General features: G+C 42.8%; 1 protein-coding gene across 1 annotated transcript; it reads left to right on the forward strand.

Moving 5' to 3' along the window:
* The first annotated feature begins 946 nt into the window (after positions 1-946).
* Positions 947-2,065, forward strand: AGTR2 (angiotensin II receptor type 2). Its single transcript, XM_009482607.1, has one exon. It carries the CDS (start codon positions 947-949, stop codon positions 2,063-2,065), a length of 1,119 nt encoding a protein of 372 aa, XP_009480882.1.
* The last annotated feature ends 18,981 nt before the right edge of the window (positions 2,066-21,046 follow it).

Below are 21,046 nucleotides of genomic sequence, written 5' to 3' on the forward strand. Positions count from 1 at the left end.
AATGCCCTGCTTAGAGTGCAGACACGAGCTACTGAACTGGAACAAAGACAGACCTGTCAATTAACTCTCCTATTTTAGCTGTTTTATAGCTACATTTTCCCCTACCAAAACCCAGTCCTGATCTTTCTAAATGAATGGCAAATACAACTGTTAAATCCAATGCCTGCAAAGACTGAGTACGTGACGGTCTATTGCTTGTATCTACACTGAAAATATTTCTTTTACTCTTCTGGTTAAAAGCCATCATGAGGGCAAGAGGTGCAGATTTGCTTTGAGAAGGACTCTGACAGTAAATGACATTTTGCAAAGACCCTTCAGTGTCTTTGTATCCAGCCCTGTGAATTAAAATGAAGTCAAAGCTTGCTTTCCTAATAGCCTTGTTAAAAGGCTGCTTTCATGCCTGTGAAGTCCCAGAAAACTCTCAGGTGTGAAGTACCAGATCCCCACTGGCAAGTGCTGCCTTTCTACATTATTTTAACTGTGCAGAGTGCTGGAAATAGTTTGAGAAAGCCGAGAAAAGGATCATGAGGAGCTTCGGTGCTGCCTTTGGTCATAGAAGTTCCCAAAGTATCTCCAGCTCCTAAGTCAATAATCTTTCTGCTCCGCTGGCCACAAAAAGCACCATCTGTAATCACAGATAAAACCCAGCAGCTTGCTTCTCTGCCAGGCTAATTAATAAGTGTGGTGACCTCCCTAGGGCTAATTGTGTTCTGTCGGTGGGACAGAGGAAAAGAGTCCAGCAGGGTTGCCTGGTATTTCAGCACTCAGCTTACTGACATAGTTTTAAATGGTTTTTATTTTATTGTGACTGTGTGATTCCAGAGCTAGGATGGCTGCAGAGTGTATGTCTAACACACAGTTTCTGATCTGCAGGTGAATGATGTGATAGAAAGGTGCTGCTAGCACATGATTTTCCTGCAGAACTTCCCTTTCCACCAGCACCAACATGCAAAGCAACTACTCCCTTGTTGTCACCACCAGAGAAACTCTCCAAGTCCTCTGTACAGCTCTGGCAAACTCATCGGCTACATTGCACTTGATCCCTCCCTGTCCATTTACCTCATCAGATTATCAGTTTTCACTAATTCCAGCACTATTCTCTGTGGTTTTTGTTCTTGGGTTGGTTGGCAACAGTGTGGTGGTTGTGGTGCTTTGTCGTCACAGTGGCTCCAAAACAGTTGCTAATATCTACATTTTCAACCTGGCCATGGCGGATTTGCTGTGCCTCGCCACCCTTCCCTTCTGGGCTACCTACTACGCGCAGGGGTACAACTGGCTCTTCGGGTCTCTCGTGTGCAAAATCTCCAGCTCTGTCCTGTGCCTGAACATGTTTGCAAGTATATTTTTCATTACATGCATGAGCATGGACCGGTACCATGCTATTGTCCGTCCTATTCGCTCTCAAAGAAGAACTCCACAACAAGCTTATTTTATAGCATTGGTTGTGTGGGGCCTTGCCTGTTTGTCCTCCCTCCCAACTTTTTATTTCCGTGACACACACTACATTGAAAGCTTGGGGGTCAATGCTTGCATTATGGCCTTTCCTCATGAGAATTATGCAAAATGGTCTATGGCAACAGCCTTCCTGAAAAATGCACTTGGCTTCTTCATCCCCTTGACAGTGATCACCACTTGCTACATCTGGATCAGGAGGCACTTGCTCAAAGCACAGGAGTTTGGGAAAAACAAGCAGAAGAGGGACAAAGTCCTAAAGCTGGTGGCTGCTGTTGTTGTGGCCTTCTTAATTTCCTGGCTCCCATTCCACATTTTAACATTTTTGGATGCCTTGGCTCATATGAACATCATTAACAACTGTGACGTGACAGTGATCATCGACACAGCGCTGCCGTTCGGCCTCTGCATGGCATTTGCCAACAGCTGCATCAACCCTTTGCTGTACTGCTTTATTGGGAACCAGTTCCAGGAGAAGCTCCATCGCTTGTTTAAACGACGAGTTTATCAGTTCAACAGCCATCAAGAGAGCTCTTCTTTGAGGAAAGGGAGCTGCTTCAGAGACACTGAGACCCCCATGGACAGGAAAGGGGGGCCTGAGTCCTTGCTGTAGGCATCAGGGCATGATGTGGGGCGATGTGGGTGTGCAGCTGGCTGTCCCTGCAGTGGTGACACTCCTCTCTCCTGTTCCCTTCATTTTGTGACCATTAATTCACCTGCTGTTTGAAGGAGAACCTCTTTTTCTCTTACATGGGGATTTATTCTTCCTTCCTTTCCACAATGAGCACTTAAGTTTTACATAAAGGGAAGATTCTAGCAAATAATATATTGATGGCATTTTAAATATCAGCTTGTGTGTGGCTGAGATCAGGCGACTGTTTAGTGTAACACAAAAAGACAAAATATACCAAAGGACCATTGCACAATAGCTACAGTTGTGTAGGTGCTGAGTATTATACCCTAAGCTGATTTTCTAAAAGAGATTCTTACTAGAGAATGTGTAAATAAAGCAGTGCAGATACCTCTGCATCTATCTGTAAGAAAATATTTTGACCTTTATTTCAGAGATATATATATATTTAAATATATGACTAGAGATGTTGTATGTAAAATGCATCAAATATACCTCCTGCTTGATTAGGCTTGGGATCCTGAGAACAGGTGGAGACATGTTTCTGCAAACTGCTGGAGGAAGGAGAGTATTCTTGGGGGAAAGTACAACCATGTGCATGTTTTTATACCTTTGTCATAGCAGGTAATAGGTTGGCAGGCCAGATGGTCTTTTTCTTTGATCCAGTGTGGCCACTTTTGACAGTAATGCCCCAGGAACTGAACATCCTATGTCCCACTGCTATGTGGGCATGCTGAGTCCCACACACTGTCCAGCAGCCTTTGAGGAAAGGAGTTGCTGCTTGTCTAGACTTTTTGCATTTCAAATGTTGACAGAAAACCTAAGTGACTCTCTCTTGATACCCAGAAGGAAAACCATGATGTGACTTTCCTAAGACTTACCCACATCTCAGTATGGGATTTTACTCATGTCGTGGTTTAGCCCCAGCCAGCAACTAAGCACCATGCAGCCGCTCGCTCACTCCCCCTACCCTGATGGGATGGGGAAGAGAATCGGAGGAGTAAGAGTGAGAAACACTCCTGGGTTGAGATAAGAACAGTTTAATAATTGAAATAAAGTAAAATAGTAATGATAATAATAACAATATAATAATGATAATAACAATAATAATATACAAAGCAAGTGATGCACAATGCAATTGCTCACCACCCGCCGACGAATACCCAGACAGTTCCCGAGCAGCAATCGCTGCTCCCCGGCCAACCCCCCCAGTTTATATACTGAGCATGATGTCATATAGTATGGAATAGCCCTTTGGTCAGTTTGGATCAACTATTCTGGCTGTGCCCCCTCCCAGTTTCTTGTGCACCTGGCAGAGCATGGGAAGCTGAAAAGTCCTTGACTAGCATAAGCAGTACTTAGCAACAACTAAAAACATCAGCGTGTTATCAACATTCTTCTCCTACTAAATCCAAAACACAGCACTATGCCTGCTGCTAGGAAGAAAATTAACTCTATCCCAGCTGAAACCAGGACAACTCATTTGCAAATAAAACAAAGAGGGGGAAAAAAGAGTATTTGGCAAATACTAATTCCACTTTGAGGTTGCTTTTGATGTTTATTTGAAATTTTCTTTTGCTGGGGAGATACTGGTCCTTTTGGACCCTTCAGAAAGGATCAGGTTTGATAGGCTCAATCTAAAAGAGAGACCTGTTAGCACCTTGCTCAATTCCCAGCAGGTTGTTCCCAGGCTGGGTGACCCAGGGCAACCGAAGGATTGTTAGCTTCAGGGAATTCTCTCTGAGAAGTTCCTCTTGAGGCTTGTGTTAGCAGTTTTGGGTCCATGGGTCAGAAATTATACCTGCTGGTTGGGTAACCAGCAGGCTGGCCTCCCTGGAAATCTCAACACTGGATGGTACCTGGAAGCCTTGGGAACCTTGGTGCAGGAGCCATCCTTCACCATTAGGATGGGGGTAAGTTTCTTTGCTGGTGCCTGTGAAAATGGGGTTATGCAAGAAATGTGCTGGTCGCAGAGTGATGCAAGATGAAAAGATTATGCAGAACATGGCAAAACAGGGGCTTGACCACAAATAACCCCTTCTCCCTGTCCTGGTTTGGTGTTCTGTAATGGGGTATGTAGCTGGAGAGATGCTTGTCCCAGAAAGTGGAAGAGCCACTAACGCTTCTCCCCTGGAATGTTTTTGTTAAAAATGTTCCAAGGAGCTAATAGTGTCTGGGGCATGGGATATTTCTGGAAGGACAAACCATTGATTGCTTAGCAATGAGCACAACACCACAGTCATGCTACAGCAAAACAAATCATCGTACTAAGAAAATTACCAGGTGTTCAAAGTGGCAGGCTCAGAGGAGGAATAAGAGGTTGTGGAGGCTTTTGAACTTTGCTGCAATACAGGTCAGTAGTGAACACAACTGTGCCATTAATTGGCATCTTTGTAGTCTCAAAACAAAAGTTAGACTACACCATCTGACCTCAGTGGTACCTGTACTTCAGCTGTATCCATGCTGAACGTAAACACAGACTGCATGTTTTCTACACGTCAGTTTGGACCTGCTCAAAAAGAACAGTTTTTAACAACTATCATGCCTTCTGCCTGGTGTGCAGACCTATGCAGATAGGGAAATACTACAGGAATCTGAAACCCAGTGCCAGCTGCATTTACACATGTGAGAGGTAGAGCGAATGAGGAAAAGGTTTCCCGAGGAGAGAGAAGCAATGCAGCATCTCCCACTGCTGCAGCTGGAGGGCAGGCATTAATGACCGCTTGCCAGGGCTGAGGCAGCTGCACTCTCCTAGAAACAAGGAAACAAAGAAAGAGTATTAAATTGGAGGCCAAACTGAGAGGGGAGGAAAACTTCTTCTTTCAAAATCCAGTTTCAAAAGAAGTCTACCCTGAAGGTCATGTTCTGCAAGAGTGACAAACCATGGGACCCCATGAGCTTGGCAGTGTGACATTTCTGTTTGCCAGATCTGCCTTATACTTCTAATAGGTCATAAATTTGAGTAGCGTGGTTAAACACACACCCAAAAATCTCTGTTTGGAGAGGAACCTGAGATGAAAGTGGGGGAGGTGCTGTATCAAGGGTTTTGCTTTATTTTTAGAGCAAATTGAATAATGTTGAGCTCTATGAATTTCTTCCATCATAGTCAAATTTCTCATGGCACTTTTTAAGGATTTTTAATGGAAAATTTGGGTTTTTTTCACAGTTTCAGCATGTTGTGTTTAGTTTTCCAGGATTTTCCGCAAAAGAATGAGGACAAAAATTTAAGTAGGTTTTTTTCTTTGCAAATTTATAAGCTACTTTTTTCCTTTCAAGAGAACATTTTGTTGATATTTTCAAACAATTCTAATAGTTGTGCAGTGCTACAGCCTCTCTCTGTCAGACCCCAATTCTGCCTCCCACCCCAGTCCTTTGCAAGCCCTGTGTTCCCTTAGGCAATCCTAGAAAATGTAGACAGCCTGTCCAAGACAGGAGCCCTGCAGCTCTTTGGCACAGTGTGCAAGCCTGGGAGCCCTGCTCAGGCCAGCCTGGCCATCCTGCAGCCCCCTGTGCCTGCCCTAGAGCAATTCACACAATTTCAGCAGAGACATTGGGAGTGCATGTGGATGCTCAGTGCCTTGCTCACTCTGCAAGCACAGTGAGATGAATTTGTGAGCAACAGCTGGATTTTAGCTGGGGCTGCACCTACTCTGCCCTGCCATGGTGCAGTCAACAGCCCATGGGCCAGAGAAACAAGCCCCTCTCTGTGCACCCAGCTGGATCCTGCAGCAGGCAGACGTGAGGAAGGCACATCCCAGGACCTTGCTGAATGGAGCAGCCCTTCCCAAAAGCAGCAGTCATTTTCCTCCAAGGGAAGGAGATTTGAGACAAGAGCCGTGGGTGCAGTGGGAAAGCCTGCTGTGGAAGTGGTGCATTGTGATCTACCAGGTGGAAACACTGATGGGGTTTGGAGTCAAAGCTGAGAGAAGGTTTTCTTTGGAGAGGGGAATGTCCTGGAGCACTTTTGGGCCTGTCAGTGGGTCTTTCGCCAAAGAGGGATGGAAGGGATGGTTTCCTACAAGAGTTGGTCTGTCTTTGTCATATTTGCACAGCAAATCCTCTTTGTGGCTTCTTTTTCTAGCTGTAGTTGATTACTCCCAGCTTAAATGAATTGCAGAAAGAGTCTCAGTCCAAACTGAGCATCCTGTGTGTGTCCCTGAGCTGACTTCAATATATGAAGCAGAGAAAGTCACTGGCATTTATTAGCATGAGCTAGTGCTGGGTGGTGAGCTAAATGCTTTGTTTATGTAAGATATACAATAAGAAATGTTTGGTACAGCATGTTCTCCCTGAGAAGTCAACACAGCCTGAGCCTGTGCTGGCACCCACTCAGCACACTTGTCCTGTTCCTCAGGCCAGATTTTGGGCAGGAATATCATCTTGCCACCCTGTAGCCGACTGCCACAACTTGGCTGCCCTTCACAACACATCCCCTTGTCCTGGATGAAGGACAAGGAGGTGCCATGGAGCAATTGAACTGCTCACGTTTCCCTGTGAAAATGAGGAGTCTTGGATACTGTATTTGAGACTCCTGGTGGGAACGCAGGAAACCTGAAGCGTGGGGATTGAGGTGGTCTGGCACTTTTCCTCCATGCTGGCAGACTTGCTGCTCTCATCTCAAATCTCCTTCCCTCGGAGGAAAATGGCTGCTGCTTTTGGGAAGGGCTGCTCCATTCAGCAAGGGCCTGGGATGTGCCTTCCTCATGTCTGCCTGCTGTGGGATCCAGCTGGGTGCAACAGAGAGAGGCTTGTTTCTCTGACCCATGGGCTCTGCCGGGAAGGGTTTGTGAGTGTCTTTGGCTTTGTCTTATCAGATACCTGTCTACAGAAGGAGCCCAGGGCTGCTGTCTTCAACATCACATATCCTCTCGTCTGGGTACAGTGGTGAGCCTATCACGTCGCTGTTCAGCAGAGCATCCAGTGAGGTACCTGGCTGAGAGCCACCACTCCCCCCTGTTTGCTAGACTTCGTTAGAATCAAAACAGGAAAGAAAAAAAAAAAAAAAACAGAGTAAAACTTGAGATTTGTTTATGGAATACAGCAGGTTTGTGTGTGTGTGTTTAAAGGGAAGTATGCTTAACCCTGTGGGATATCCAGCTGCCAGCAGCAAGCCTGTGTGCTAGGTGAATCCTCACCTAATGAGGTGTTTGCAGACCTTCTCCCACACCGGCATTTCCACATCTGTAATCACCACTTTGCAGTATTGCACTGCTCTCAGCTTCACCGCCACTGGGAATCAGGGCTGTGGAGTGCTGGGCCTGTGTTTCAGTGGGGGCACACCCGCTGCCATGGAGTGTAAGGATGGGAACCAGGGGGGCTTACATGTCTTCTGCATGGGAAGCCCAGAGGCACCTCCCCACAGCACTCCTGTCCTTGATAACCCATAGGACAACCATCCCTCCCTCCCTCTTTCTCCATGCCCAAGCTGCAATGCTGCTTGCTTCAAATGTCAGCCCTTGCATCTGCCAAAGACCATAGACGGTGGTGTAACTCCTTCAGCTTCCAAAACCAGCTTTTCCGTCTTTGCTGTCTGTCTGCCACTGGGAGTGATGTGGGTCAAGAAGCCAGGAGGCAATTGCACAGGCCTGGCTAAAATGTTTCTGGACCTTGGTCTTGGAGCGGAGAGCCCTGGGACAGGGAGCAAGCCAGCGTCTCTCATTGCCTCTTTCAAATGTTTACTTTCCACTTCCTCTTCAGCTGAGACACAATCTGAATTTGACACTATAAGGTCTGGATAGAACTCTGTTAATCCCCAAAACATTTCAGAGGGACAAAGCAGAGTAATACGGAAGTGGATGAAGGTCATGACATTAATTTTCCTGCTGTGAGATATATCTGAACATACCCCCTCTCCCCTGCTGACAACTGGTAGCTCTTCAGTTTAAGCAAACATAAATTTGCGAACCTCTGCCCCATGCCTATAAGACAAGCAGTTATGGGAAATCAGGATCCCGTGTGAGTTTTGGCTTTAAGAACTGTAAATTCAAGTATTTTATTGTATTTACAGCAAATAAGAAAATCAACAATACCCAACCCAATGAATCGCAACAGTGCAAATGCAACTTATCCAACACAGCTGCCAAGTCAACATGATAGACAGCTAAAATGAAACAGAGGATGAGGCTGTCTCTAGAAATCAGACTCACCTTGTGACAAATGTAAGAAGCCTTTCTAGCAGGAAGGAAAATGTTATAATCATTAAAGGCATTTAGGCAGAGATTTATTGGTATATAAGATACAATTACTGTTGAATGATGTGTGAGAGAGCTTGCAGAGACAATGCAATGAAATAGAAAGATGTCACATTCATATAATATATCCATAAGGAAGCAGAAGCAGAAGCAGCACATTATTATTGCTGTTTAGACTTTGGTTTAACAGTGTCTTCTGCATTCCCTAGGGATGCCTCTGAGGTTGTGCTCTGAAGCTATCTGCCCACACATAATGCAGTTCATTCGTCATGGAGGAAGTACATGTGTGTAAATGTGTTGTGCTGGAAGCATGGGGCTAAACTCTGAAATAACTTGCCTGTGCCCTAAACTTGCCCCTTGCTTCGCTGCAGGATGGCATGTGGGCGGCTGGCATGTGAGCCCTGAGGCTGAGCAGTGGCGAGCCATCAGCCACAACCATCCCTGCCCCAGGCACTCCGGGGTGACCTGATAGCTGTGGTGCAGTGCCATAAGCAATGCACAGCTTCCTTCAAGAAGCACAGCAAAACATCTGCATTAAGCATTAGGAGAGTATCCAAACATGCAGCTCTTTCGCAATGACAGGAAAGTGAGAATTATGAATACGGCATGTGCTCGGCATGCAGCTGTGTCATGACAGAGTAGAAAAAATGTAGGAACTACCACTGTCTCTGGAGAAAATTAAGCACTTCATCTGTAGTCTTAAAATCTGTTGCTTCCCAAAATCTTTGATGAAATTATGTTTATGTAGCATGCAACTGTTCAGGGTCTTCATTTGCAGGAGAACATGGTAGGTTTTCTTTGCAGATGCTGAGCAGCATTACTCTGTATTGTTTGACTTGCTGTGGTAAGTGCTTTAAGGAGTTTTACACGTAACGAAATAGATCTCATGACCCTCAGGATGCTAGCATCTTAGCCTGCAAATGCCTTCACTGACTGCAGCAAGGCTTTTTCCGAAGGAAGGACATCGCAATTTGGCTCTCTATACAAATCTCTATGGTTGTGAACTCCAGGGTTTTAGAGCGTCATGAATCCCTTTTTAATCATAAAGTGCTGAATGTCCTTGTTTTACTGTATTAACTGTTTCCTTTTAGATGAGTACAATGTGCAGAATTTGTTCTTCAAAGTGCTTGTGCTTCTTTGGAAGAGGATTCCTCCATGTGCAATTCAGTATGCAGTAAACATGTTTGACAATTTCCACTTAAGAATGTACTTTCAGACCCAGATAGACTTTGTAATGAGTCAACATGTTTAATAGTAAAAGGATTTGTTTTTCTTTCAAATCAGTGGTAATAGACTGCTGCAGTTCAGAACATGTGGGCTTTTATTAGGGAAATGATACAACCCAAGGGAGTTGTTTTCAAGGACAAGTCTAGGAAAAAAGACTTTAGAGTATGATACTATATGTGTTATATTAACCGGGGAGAGCCCCATGGACACCACTGGCTCTCAGCCTGGGATCTGGCAGTCTTTCATCTTATTTTATTTTGATCTTCATCCCCTGCAGGAATGCAAAGAGATCTTTCTTTCATCTACTGGAACACCCAAAACATAAATTACTCAGAAGAGTCAGGAATGTTTATTCCTTCAGCTCTGAGTCCAGCATGGATCTGAACTACAAGACAACTAACTGCTTTTCTAGCTACTACCTACTTTTCTGCTGAGATTTGATTCTTTGCAGGTAACTCTTTCTAGGATGAACTGGAAACAGAAACGGATAATGAAAACAGATAGGAAAGTTCTTAATGTAGCTAATTCAGCTGCAAGAGTACCCAGAGCAGACTTCATGCTGAAGGCAAGTGCAGATTTTATCCATACCCAAGCTGGGTGGGAAATTATGTTGCTGTTGATTGCTAAGACAGCATTTGGGTTAAGCAAGACTCTTTTAAGGCATACCATCAAAAAAAAAAGTCTGCCATTTGAAAAAATGTCAGGTTCATGTGGAACGAACAGGGTGGATTCAGCATGAGGGTCTGTTGAAAGCCTCTGAATAATTACTGAGGAATGTTCCCAGGTTTTCCTTGGGTCACAGAGCAGGTGACAGTGCTGAGGACTTGTTCTGGTGCATTGGGATACTGGTAACACATGGCCCAGTGAATCAAGCTAGATGCGGTTGAGACACATGAAGAATTGAAAGGTTGTTCCCAGAGCTCCCTCCTACTACGGATCCTGTCATAAATCTTTGCTGTGTTCATGTTGCCACCTGTGCCTGTTCTATAATCTTTGTCATAACATTACTGCAGGTATGTGTGTTAGACCAGCTGAAAATATAACAGTAAATTCAGTAACATTATATTCAGTAACATTTAACATCGTCTCTGAACAGCTCATAATAAAGTAGCATAACGCTGGCAGTTAACATCTACAGCTTTCTTGCAGAGCATTTACTTTGCCCTTGCTCCCTTTGTGTCTCCAAGCTCTTTATAGATCCAATATTTAATGAAAGCACATAGGGGAAATTGGTCTTCAGCTTCATTGTGATCTTAAACCCTCCCTGTCAGTGGTTCAAGAAGAAAAGTACTCCAAAGAAGCAGTGAAGCTAAGTCAGAGGTACAGCAGCACAGCAGGGCAAAGGGAGAGCTATATATTCTCCATGCAGTGACCAAAAGAAGTCACTAACCACTTTCCTCTTCACAGGGGTATCTGTATTACTCCCCAGAGAAGCAGCCTGTTGTAGCTCACCCTTGTACTGGCTCCTCTTTTAGTGGCTCTCCAGGCTCCAGTCTTCATTCTCTGCCTGGCATGAAGCATTTATCTGCTCTGTAAACAGATTAATCCCATTTCTACTAATGGAGGAAGTTGCTGTTCAGCCACACCATGGCAAAACAACCTTTATTTTCTCATATGATTTCACATAACAGCACATACTGCTCTAAAGGCTGAACATGCTTGCAGGCATTTGTTTAGCACAAAGCCTATCCTGCAGAAGCACAGTGATTTTGCAATAAAGTGATTGTGCTTTCTGTGGTTGGGAAATACTGAAAGGCAAATTAAGAACACCTGTCTGGAAGCCATTTTGCCAGAGTGCTCTCTTGCTGTAGGCAATGCCTCATTTCCTCCTTAGCCTCTTCAAGAAAGCTAAATGCTCCAATTAAACTATTATGTGCTGGTCCCTGCATCAGAAACCTCAGTCCCATTAGATTTTTTTACCATCCATGAAAGTCTCTTAAATGCTCCTTGTTTCATCACAATTTTCTGCTTTTGCAGCCCACTTGACAGCAAGAGGACAGACACACTATTGGAGGGCATGAGCTTCGTTCAAAGCAGGAAGTGAGGCTCTGAATGCTTTTTTGGATCTCACCTGGGAAAAACTAGGCAGAGCAGAGTAACTATTCTATCTTCACATCCTCTTCCCTTCTGTATGGTGTTGCATCTATGAGTTGGATGAAGGGACATTGTGGGTTTTTATCTTCAGGAATAAAATACTATGTGTACTTCCTTGGAGGTTGCTGTGTGGCTAAAACATTGTTCAAGGCTCAGGCTGCAAGCCAAATTACAGATATTCAGTTCTGTATTCTGAGTTACAGTGAATGCATTCCTGTTAGGAAATAATGAACTGTTTTGCAATATTCATATTAAAACCCTATCAAACAAAGTTCTGTAAATTCGCTTAATGAGTTTTTTTACTTTTGGTTAAGTGCTTAGATGATATAATGACACATCAGACCTCTGAAAGAAGAAAGAGGCCACCTAGTGTCAAATTACAGGCTGCTGCAGAAAACCATCTGCTTGGAAGGTACAAAAAGATAACTTCAGTGTAATAATAATACTATTTGTGGGTTTGTTTTTTTTTTTTTTTTTTTAAAAGAGAGTTGGACATGGAAAATCAGATTGCAATCGGCTGTACTTTAAAAAGCTCAGCATGTCTATTTTATGGGTGGATTTACTGTTTATCATAAAAAAGAGTGAGATTTGGCAGGCTTTAAGTTACTGAAAGTTCAGTGTAGTGCTCAGAAGAAGAGCGGTTCCACTCTGTTTGGTAACTATACTGACATATTTGTGAAAACCCCACTACCCCACAGAATACTATCAAAACTGAATGAGAGGTGAAGGGTAATTGAACAAATATTCATGAAAGGTAATCAGTGGTGCCAGACCAGCTGCTAGGGCACTATAGAAAATCCCTGTGGGCTGCTCTCATCTGTGAGGAGAGATACCACTGGCACTGCAGGACCTCTGGCTTCCTTTACATTCAGTGGTGAAAAAGGTGCCCCAGAAGTTTGTTTCATGTTTGATAAGTCTGAATTGCCTGCTGACATTGCTCCTCTTTCTGCATTGAACTTTAAGGGAGTTTATAGCTACTGGTATGTTTGCACAAGGAAATTGGGCTCCTAGCTGGCTATGCTTAATCTCACTTGGATGACTTAAGGTAGATGATGTGAATCGCTCCCCAAGGCATGTATCAAACACGTCTGTTAAGTATTGGTCTTGCATGTTTTAGGGGTTCACCCAGGCTTCCAGTGATGCCCTTGCTTTCAAAGGGAATCTACTGTATAGAGAGTGCAGGGTAATCTGGATACATACAACCACTGTAGGGAAATGCCTGTATCCATCTGGAATGAGCCTGTCCATACAACATGAAACAATTTCCCTGGGAGAAGAAAAAACACTTTTCCATGTTCCCTTCTGAGGCATGGTGTTATCCAAAAAGATGGTTGAAACAATTAAAGTTCTGAAGTTTTAGATTTGTCATATTTTGGTGCTTAGTTTCTCTTGTTACTCACTGGCAGCTGGAACCTTCTCACAGTTTACTACTTTCCAAATTAGACCCTGAGTATCTTCTTTGAAGCACCCAGAAATGGAAGTGCCCAGAATCAATGTCTCTGTGCACTTGTGCCCATTTTATTGTATTCAAGCAATATAATGAAAATACTTCCTCACTACAAATATTCACTATGCACAACAGGACTTTATTTTAGTAGTGTCTGCAAGCACAGGGAATGCTAGCATGGGACTTCACAAGTCATCGTATGTTGCCCATATTATGGTCCCTGGTGGCATGGAATTCCAGTAAGGTCAGTTTTATTTTTTACATAGCTATAATAGGAGTAGAGTTCTGTTGTACATGACTTCTCAAAAAAATTCTACATAGAAGTAAAGGGTAAGACAGAAGACAAGGTAAGATTCTATCTAAGATTACACATTGATGAAATCAGCTTTGTTCGGTGTTTGAGGCATTTTGCTGCAGGCATAAATTGTTGTTTTCTAGATTAGGTGGGCATAGCAAAAATAATAATTTTTTAAAAGTAGCATAAACTCGGAGAAAAAAAAACACATTCAAATGACTCAGTGTGACAAACTCCATGGATATGAATATTAGTTTATACCTAAATGAAATATTTAATATGTTTGGAAAATGCTTGTGGCAGTTTCATGTGGCAATTCCAGCCTTCTTGCATATTTCAGTAGAAGCTCTAATTCAGTCTGGTACCTATGTGGGTATTAAATTAATTTCAGAGCAAAACAGTTTGGTTTCTATTTTCTGGAACCTAAGTTAGTCATAACTTAATAGGAGCAGAAGTCGTCAGTGCCTGACTTTAATGCCTCCCAGTTATTTGGCTCATACCAAGTCTATCCCAGGTGGGCTGTTAGATATGTCCTCTGTTCGTGAATAGTACAGTTCACATAGGCTAGTGTGAGCTTAGATTTTTCTCTATGCCTGTCTAATATCTGAAATTCCAAGATTTTAAGACAGGAGGGATGTTTATAATTGTCTACTCTTATCTCTTGCACAGGAGCCTGATGAATTAAATCTTGCTTCAGCCAGGGCTTGTGGTTGAATTTAATCAGTGGTTTTCTACCTCTTTGGATATATGAATCCTAAAAAAAAAAAAGAAAGTGCAAGCCCAAGAGAGTACTAGCAGGCTGTTGTTTTGTTGTTTTATAATTGTTCTTTGTAGACCCTTAGAAGTAGTCCACTGGTCTGCAGGGATCATGGACAAAAGACTGCAAACCACTGAGCTGTGTTTTCCAACAGACTGGAAAACCATGACGTATGTGATTGAATATGATTTTAACATGCAAAACAAAATGTGCATGCACCAAGGTGTACACACACAAACTCACATGCTCTTAAGTTGGAAGTTGTCATAGGCACTAGCGCTGATCCTTACATCTACAGAGTAGTGCCTCCATCCATGAGCATCGATATCAGTATTATTTACAAACCAGTTAGACTGATCATAGAGAATGAAAACACTCACTGCATGCAGGTCATCAAAAGCTCTCAGAAAATATTTCGGATAAATACGGCATTCTTTGCTGGTGGTGATCTATGTGGTAGGAAATTTTGTTGGTGGTTCATTAACTTTGTTTGAAGGCAGCAGCAGACTGTATCTTCATACCCCCTTCCAAAACACAGTCCAGGAATAGTGCACTATAATTAGACTCTACAAATGCTGTGTTTGACAGTGCGTTCCTTGCAATGAGCAGTCCCTCCTCTGGGGAACTTCTGGGCTGCAACTAAATAGTGTAGTCCTCTTTTCAGTTATGTATAGTCACAAGCAGCAAATTTGCTGTTTTTCTGTTGCACCTTTAACAAAAGCTGTTCCCCCTTCTGTCTAAAGCAAAATGATTACTTGAGTAAATAAATACCACCAGGTAGATTTATCAGCAGCTCTCTTTCCTTTCAGAATGCTAACTTCTGCCTGCAGAGTCCTCCAGTGTTTTCTGTCTTGTGCAACTGAGGAAATGTTCAAACCCTTAAGATACAAAACTAAAGGAATGCTCCAGAGCTTTTCTGATAAGCTTCAAAATTCCCTGGTAGTATTAATGTCTTAACTTTCCAAACCTGAAGAAATAATACAGATAAAAATTGCACACAGAATGAACACACAGAGACAAAAATGCCACATTTCAGCCAAGAGGGAACATTATTGTATAAGGGTTTTTTTTAACAGGATACTACCAGATTTTTTGCTATTTCCAACAAAAACTAAAGCTAATATTGAGAAATCTGATGCTTCCCATTAGTCTCGTTCACTGCAATAACTCCTGATGAAAGAGAGAAGCATCCAAAGCTTCACTTTGCTTTCCCTTTTCCCCCCTTTGCTTTTGTGCAAGCCTACTAAAGCTGTCTTTTAAAAGCTGTCAGGTCAACATTTCAGAGCTGAACCTGACCATCCTTGCCCTGAGTAGGGCTGGAGTCAGTCATCCTTGTTAGTAATGATCTTGTCAGTTCTACTTTTCTTTTTTTAAGCTTACCTTTTCTATTTTTCAAATCTCTGGCCATCTCTACTCATGCCTCATCCTATCTGGCTCACAGCTCTTACAGAGCTTTACTACTGCATTCCTCAGAGCTGAAGTTAGATTTTGCGTCTGATTTCACTTGTCTTTTGTCTCCTGTGCCATGGTTACTTTCTTTCTCCTGACTTTCCTTGGTTTCAGGAGAACTGGTTAAACTTTATTTTTGTTTTCCTTCTCATAGAAAACATGTTTTGCTGAGTGATTTTATTTCTTAACACTGCAAGTTGTGTATGGTCAGACCCAAGAGTTGGTTGTTCACATTGAGTTTCTTCCAAATTTGTTAATGTTGTCCTCTTCCTTCCCTCAAACCCCATTACACAAATGGCCAGAGTAGAGCTGGGATGTTCCTGGCATATGTAACTGTTACAGAACATCATACAGGAATCCTGCCTTGTACTCCATTAAATAAAAAAGCACATCACCTGCTTTGGCTGTCAGAGTTTGCTGTTTGATTTACAAAGTGGGAAGCTATGGCTTCTTTCTTTCCTTTGGCTCCTTCCTTCATTTCAGCTTCAGAAATTGAATTTTCTTGCTGTTGGGAATTCTTGGTAATACCAGTAAAGCCAGTAAGTCTCCTTTTAGAAGAAAGGGTGTGGGTGGGCTGTCAAGGCACCTTTGACTTCTAGCATCAAACCCTCTTTCTCCCTCTTCTAACATGTTCAAAAAGGGTTTATAACAGAGCTTCCTCAGGGAAAAGGAACCACTCCAAAAGACGTGCAATGGGAATTTTCTTACTTTTTAGCAAATACATTTCTTTAAACCACTGCACTGAGATAAATCCAAGGAAAACCCTAAATCAACCACCCAGTAATTATGCCTGCATCTAAATTTGTCCCAGGCTCTGTACTGGAGAAGAAGACACCTCCCCAGAGGATCTTTCTTTGGTTCCTCCTAACTGTCTTTCTGTGGTTTCTTTGTTTGTTTGTTTGTTTTTTTTAATGACTGCCTAATACAGGAAACCTAGTGGTGTTTGTTCAAGAGTTTTGATCTAATAGCTTTCTAAGGGTCAGGTCTTTTTTTCACAGCCTTCTAAACTTCTTGTGTGAGTCATAAAAAGCAATTATTTGTGTAGCTGTAACTCTGTGAATGTTCTTCTGGGTCCCAGCACAGTCTGCACAGAAAAATTACCTCCCAAAATTATGCCATGAAAAATCTGTGATGTACTTCCTGAAGAACTGGTCAAGTATTGCTTCAGTGTAATCCTCTAAACTTTTTGCTGCAGGCCTTAATCCTCTAAACAGGTATTTCTCTAATTCTCAGTAATGTACTCCGGGACACTATCCAACATAGTTAGTGACAATGCTTCCTTTTCTTTCTCCCACCAGGTGGCAGGTCAGAGGTTTTACTGTCACTCGCTTTTTTGATGGGAGGGAAACTTGCTGGGAGCACCTGGAAGGGAAAAAAAGGCTGCTGTTGTATTTACCTTTGCATGGAGGGAGGGAGAGGGACTGGACAGTAGTTGGTTTTAATCTGGCAGGCAGTGGGTTCCTGGTTTTATTCCAATTCCTTGGAAGCTTTGTCTTATACAATCACAAAACTTTCCCTATTGAGCAACAGTTTTGTTCCTCCTCTGGAGCATAACTACCTTGGAAAGGTCCAGCTGGAGCACAGAGTAACCACAGGGCAAGGGACTGCAAACCCGACATCTGCCTTGGGCTGTTCAGTGGTGAGATCTGCTAAGAGCAGCTTGGACAGGATGACGCTCTGCAGTCCATGCCTGGCTGCTGCTCAGCTGGGAGGTCTCTAACACCAGTTAAGGAGAACTGTGCTCACCAGCCCTGGTGCTGGGAAAGCAGACCCCCATTCTGATCAGACTGGGTGTGATTCCTAGACCAGCCCCAGATGAGTAGGAATGCTTCTTTCCAGCTACAGCTATATGCCAATCAAAGGAGGTCTGAAGGGTGCTTATTAGTTGAGCATTCTGAGGGCAGAAGCCTTTAAGGGGAGGACTTTCCTACATAACAGGAAAGTTGTCTGCATTTTTCTCACCATTGCGTTACAGCGGGGAGGTTGCTATGCCTTGGTGCTCTCAGTGCACGCCGTGTCAAACTGTACCACAGTCATAAGATATGACATCAGATGCAGCCCATGTAGGTGGGCTCCAGTCTGTTGGAGGCAGGCTGTGGGGTTTTAAATTTCCTGAAGTGCAGGGCCAGAGGGGAGTCCTGAGAGGGTTTTAATATGGTAGGATAGGGGCCTGGGAAGAAGGAGGAAGTCTCAGTCTCACCGTTACTTTCTGCTTCAGCAGAAACACCTTTATCTTGAGGTGAAGTCCTCCTCCCCTTCCTCCATGCTTTCAGTGAGGTCACTGTAGCTGAGGAATGTGTACATGAGTTTTGGCAGAGAGAAAAACACCCCTCTCCCACACCCAAATATAGCCCTTAGAGCCTACGCTGTCCTAAGGCTTAATAGTATGTCACCTGCTGGTATGATAATTTAATGGAAGATTAAACAGTATCTTCTGTTGCTAGTACTCCTCCCCAGTCTAGTCTGGTTCTGCTATCAGCTTCTGAGAGGCTGCCAGAAGTTCAGCTTTGTTAACCTGAAGGGCTGCAGAGTCCATGGGCATTCCCCTTGTACGTGGTCTTGATATTTTTACCCCCAGTGTGATCCTCAAGCAGGCATTGCAGAGCAAGCTGGCAGCTAGTCAAGCTTTGCTTTCAGACAATGTTCTGCGAACATGTGCCAGCATCCCACAGCTCATCGGGTATCTGCTCCCAGTCTGGGCCTGAAATTAAAAATTCCAGGGCAGGCTGGCTGGTGGCTGAGGGGAGAAGGGAGCTTAAGAAGATGTAGCTTTTGGTCGTACGATGGAGAATATCTGCCTCTTTCCTCACTGCACTCAGATTCTGGAGGGGATGTAGCAAGGGTTCCGGGCTCTGCCTGTGTTGAGGCACATCAGCTGTCAAGACTAAGGAACACACACCCCTGTACATACAGCTTTTTGGAATAATCACACATAATCTTTAATACTGTTCTAGTCCTACTGATAAATCAAAGAGGTGCAAAGTCTTGAGTTGCTCTGCACTACAAAATGCTATACAAGGATAATATTAGGTTAGATATGTAGCTTAGTAGTTATCCCAGTTTTATATAGGAGGAAACAGAAAGTTGAAATTGCCTTCTCAAGCCGTGTGTCTGCATTCCAGGCATATCCCAGCCTCCCACAGGCTCCCTGACAGCTGTGGGTGAGAAAGAAGATGGAAACTGGTCAGCAGTGAGTCTGTGTCAGATTCAGGATGGATGTTTGTAGTTTTGAGTTCCCTGTTCTGTCTGGCAAGCCATATGGTTTCTGCTCTAAAATTTGTAAGAATGCACTATAAGCCATGAGAAAGTGAAATGATGCCAGTAATTCCATTTATCTCACCTGCTTTACAATGTCATAAAAAAGGAAAATTTGTCTGACTAGAAATTCTGAGAATTCTTTTATTTGGAATCATTATGAAAAGCTGAATTTTTTTAGTTTATTGTAATAAAATTTTTCTGACAGATTTTACTTCCAAAAGATCAGAACAACCTGATTAAAATAATTTTTTTTACTAGATCAAGGCATTTCATTACTTTATCATTCATATTGAAACAAAATATTTGTGTAGAGAACAGATACAAAATTAATGCTTCCAAGGACCCATTACACAACTCTACCAAGATAGTGCTCTTTCGGAGAATTGTTCTGTGGGTAAATTTCCAGCTGGTTCTAACAGTAATTGCAAGAATGAGACTGATGGGCTTTCCCCATCATTCCTAAGTCTCTAAGGCAAATAATTTTTATAGGAACAAAACATTAGGGGCATCTTTTAATGAGAAGTGCCACAGCTTTTCACAGCAATGTGGTAAATACAAACATAAAATTATGAAACAAGTGGAACATCTAAGTTGGAGTATTTAGTCTAGCAACTGCCAATTATTTTTAGAGCAGCTTCTGAATTCACCCTTGAAATTATCATGGGCATGGCATTACTGAGAGCTGTCCATGTCCCTTATGGGAAGGGCAGATGATTGGTTTCTTTACAGCACTTGTCCTTTGCAATTGCCTTGGATCCAGTCATGCGTGTGTAGGGCAAGAGTGACTGTTTTGGTATTCCCCATGGGACCGTTCGGACTGTCTTTTCCTGGAGGTGATGAAATCCTGATCCTGCAGTGCCAGTTCTGTTTGCAGCTTTCTGGTGTGTGCTTTTGTTTGCCATGCCCTGGCCTTTAAGTCATTTCCACTGAGTCAGGTTAGGTTATTACTACACTGGGGAATTCCAGTTCTCAGGAGAACGAATGGTTCTGACCTGACAGTTATTTCTAGTCTTAACCCCATTTCTTTTCTGGAAACCCTCACTTTGCTCTCTCCCTGACTTTGGCATTCAATCTGTGATTGTCTGTGACCTTTAGAAGTATTTCCTTGCCAAAAGCCAAACCAAATTCTCCTTACCGGTTCAGTAACAGTTTCTTCAGCCAATGCAGTCCTTTAAACAATCAGTAGTGATTATCAGTTTTGTTCTAAGCTGCTTTCTGCCCATGACTGTGTACATGGCTTCATACAATATTCTTGACCAAATATGATTCCCTACCAGATTTCTAATCTAATCAACATATTCTATGGAAGGACACAGTATTTTACCTAAGACAGATTGAAACTCAGCCCCAAGCTCTGGATTGCAGTTCAGAGCTTTGGTTCTGAATTTGAACCGTAGCTCCACTTCTGAACTTGACCTTGTTTCCTAGTTGTTGTTCAGATAAACTGGCCTTCCTGTAACATTTCAGCCCTTCAGAGAATAAGGGAGCTTGTAGTCTTTCCTCTGTGTGCAGTCCCAAGAACAGCTTTTGAATCCAAAGCTTAACTTTCTTTATAGTCCTGACAGCTATCCTAATGAATCTGGACATTTGTTGGAGTGCTTTCAAGATGAAAAGGGAGCATTGTACATAAGCAATCATAAATTCTGTACTCAGTAAACTTTGGAACACTGATGGATTTATTTTTTTTACACTTTATTTAACTCAGAAAACTATACAGATAGCCTTTCAGAAGATGTTCAAAGTATGGAAACACTGTACAAAATGTCTTCACAACATACTCACAAATCATCACACTGTCTTTACATGAAGAACAAGTACTCAGTGGCAAAGTACACTTCGGTCTGAGAGCTGAAATATGACTCACTGTAATCAGTAACCAAAAGATCTATATACATGTAAGACCTAGCCAGAAGTGTGGACATTGCATCACAGGAAAGGGGGTTTTCATTAGTGTTTTGCACAATATATAAGAGTTTTCAGAGATTGTAAATCATTGCTTAAACAAATTGTTCACTGTGTAATGTGAATGCCTAGTCCCATTTCCTAATTTAGCTCCCCATGCCTTCAGCAAAAGTGAAATATCATTTTAAAGTTTTATTAAATCTTAAAAATTTTCATCTGTCTTACAAATGAAAGGTTGGTGGTTCAAGCCCACCCAGGGACGCCATTTTTTTCTTAATGGTTGGACTGGATGATCTTAAAGGTCTTTTCCAACCTAAACGATTCTGATTCTAAATAATAAGGT

This window comes from Pelecanus crispus, chromosome 13 (genome assembly GCF_030463565.1).
Source record: "Pelecanus crispus isolate bPelCri1 chromosome 13, bPelCri1.pri, whole genome shotgun sequence".
In the NCBI taxonomy this organism is placed as follows: Eukaryota; Metazoa; Chordata; class Aves; order Pelecaniformes; family Pelecanidae; genus Pelecanus; species Pelecanus crispus.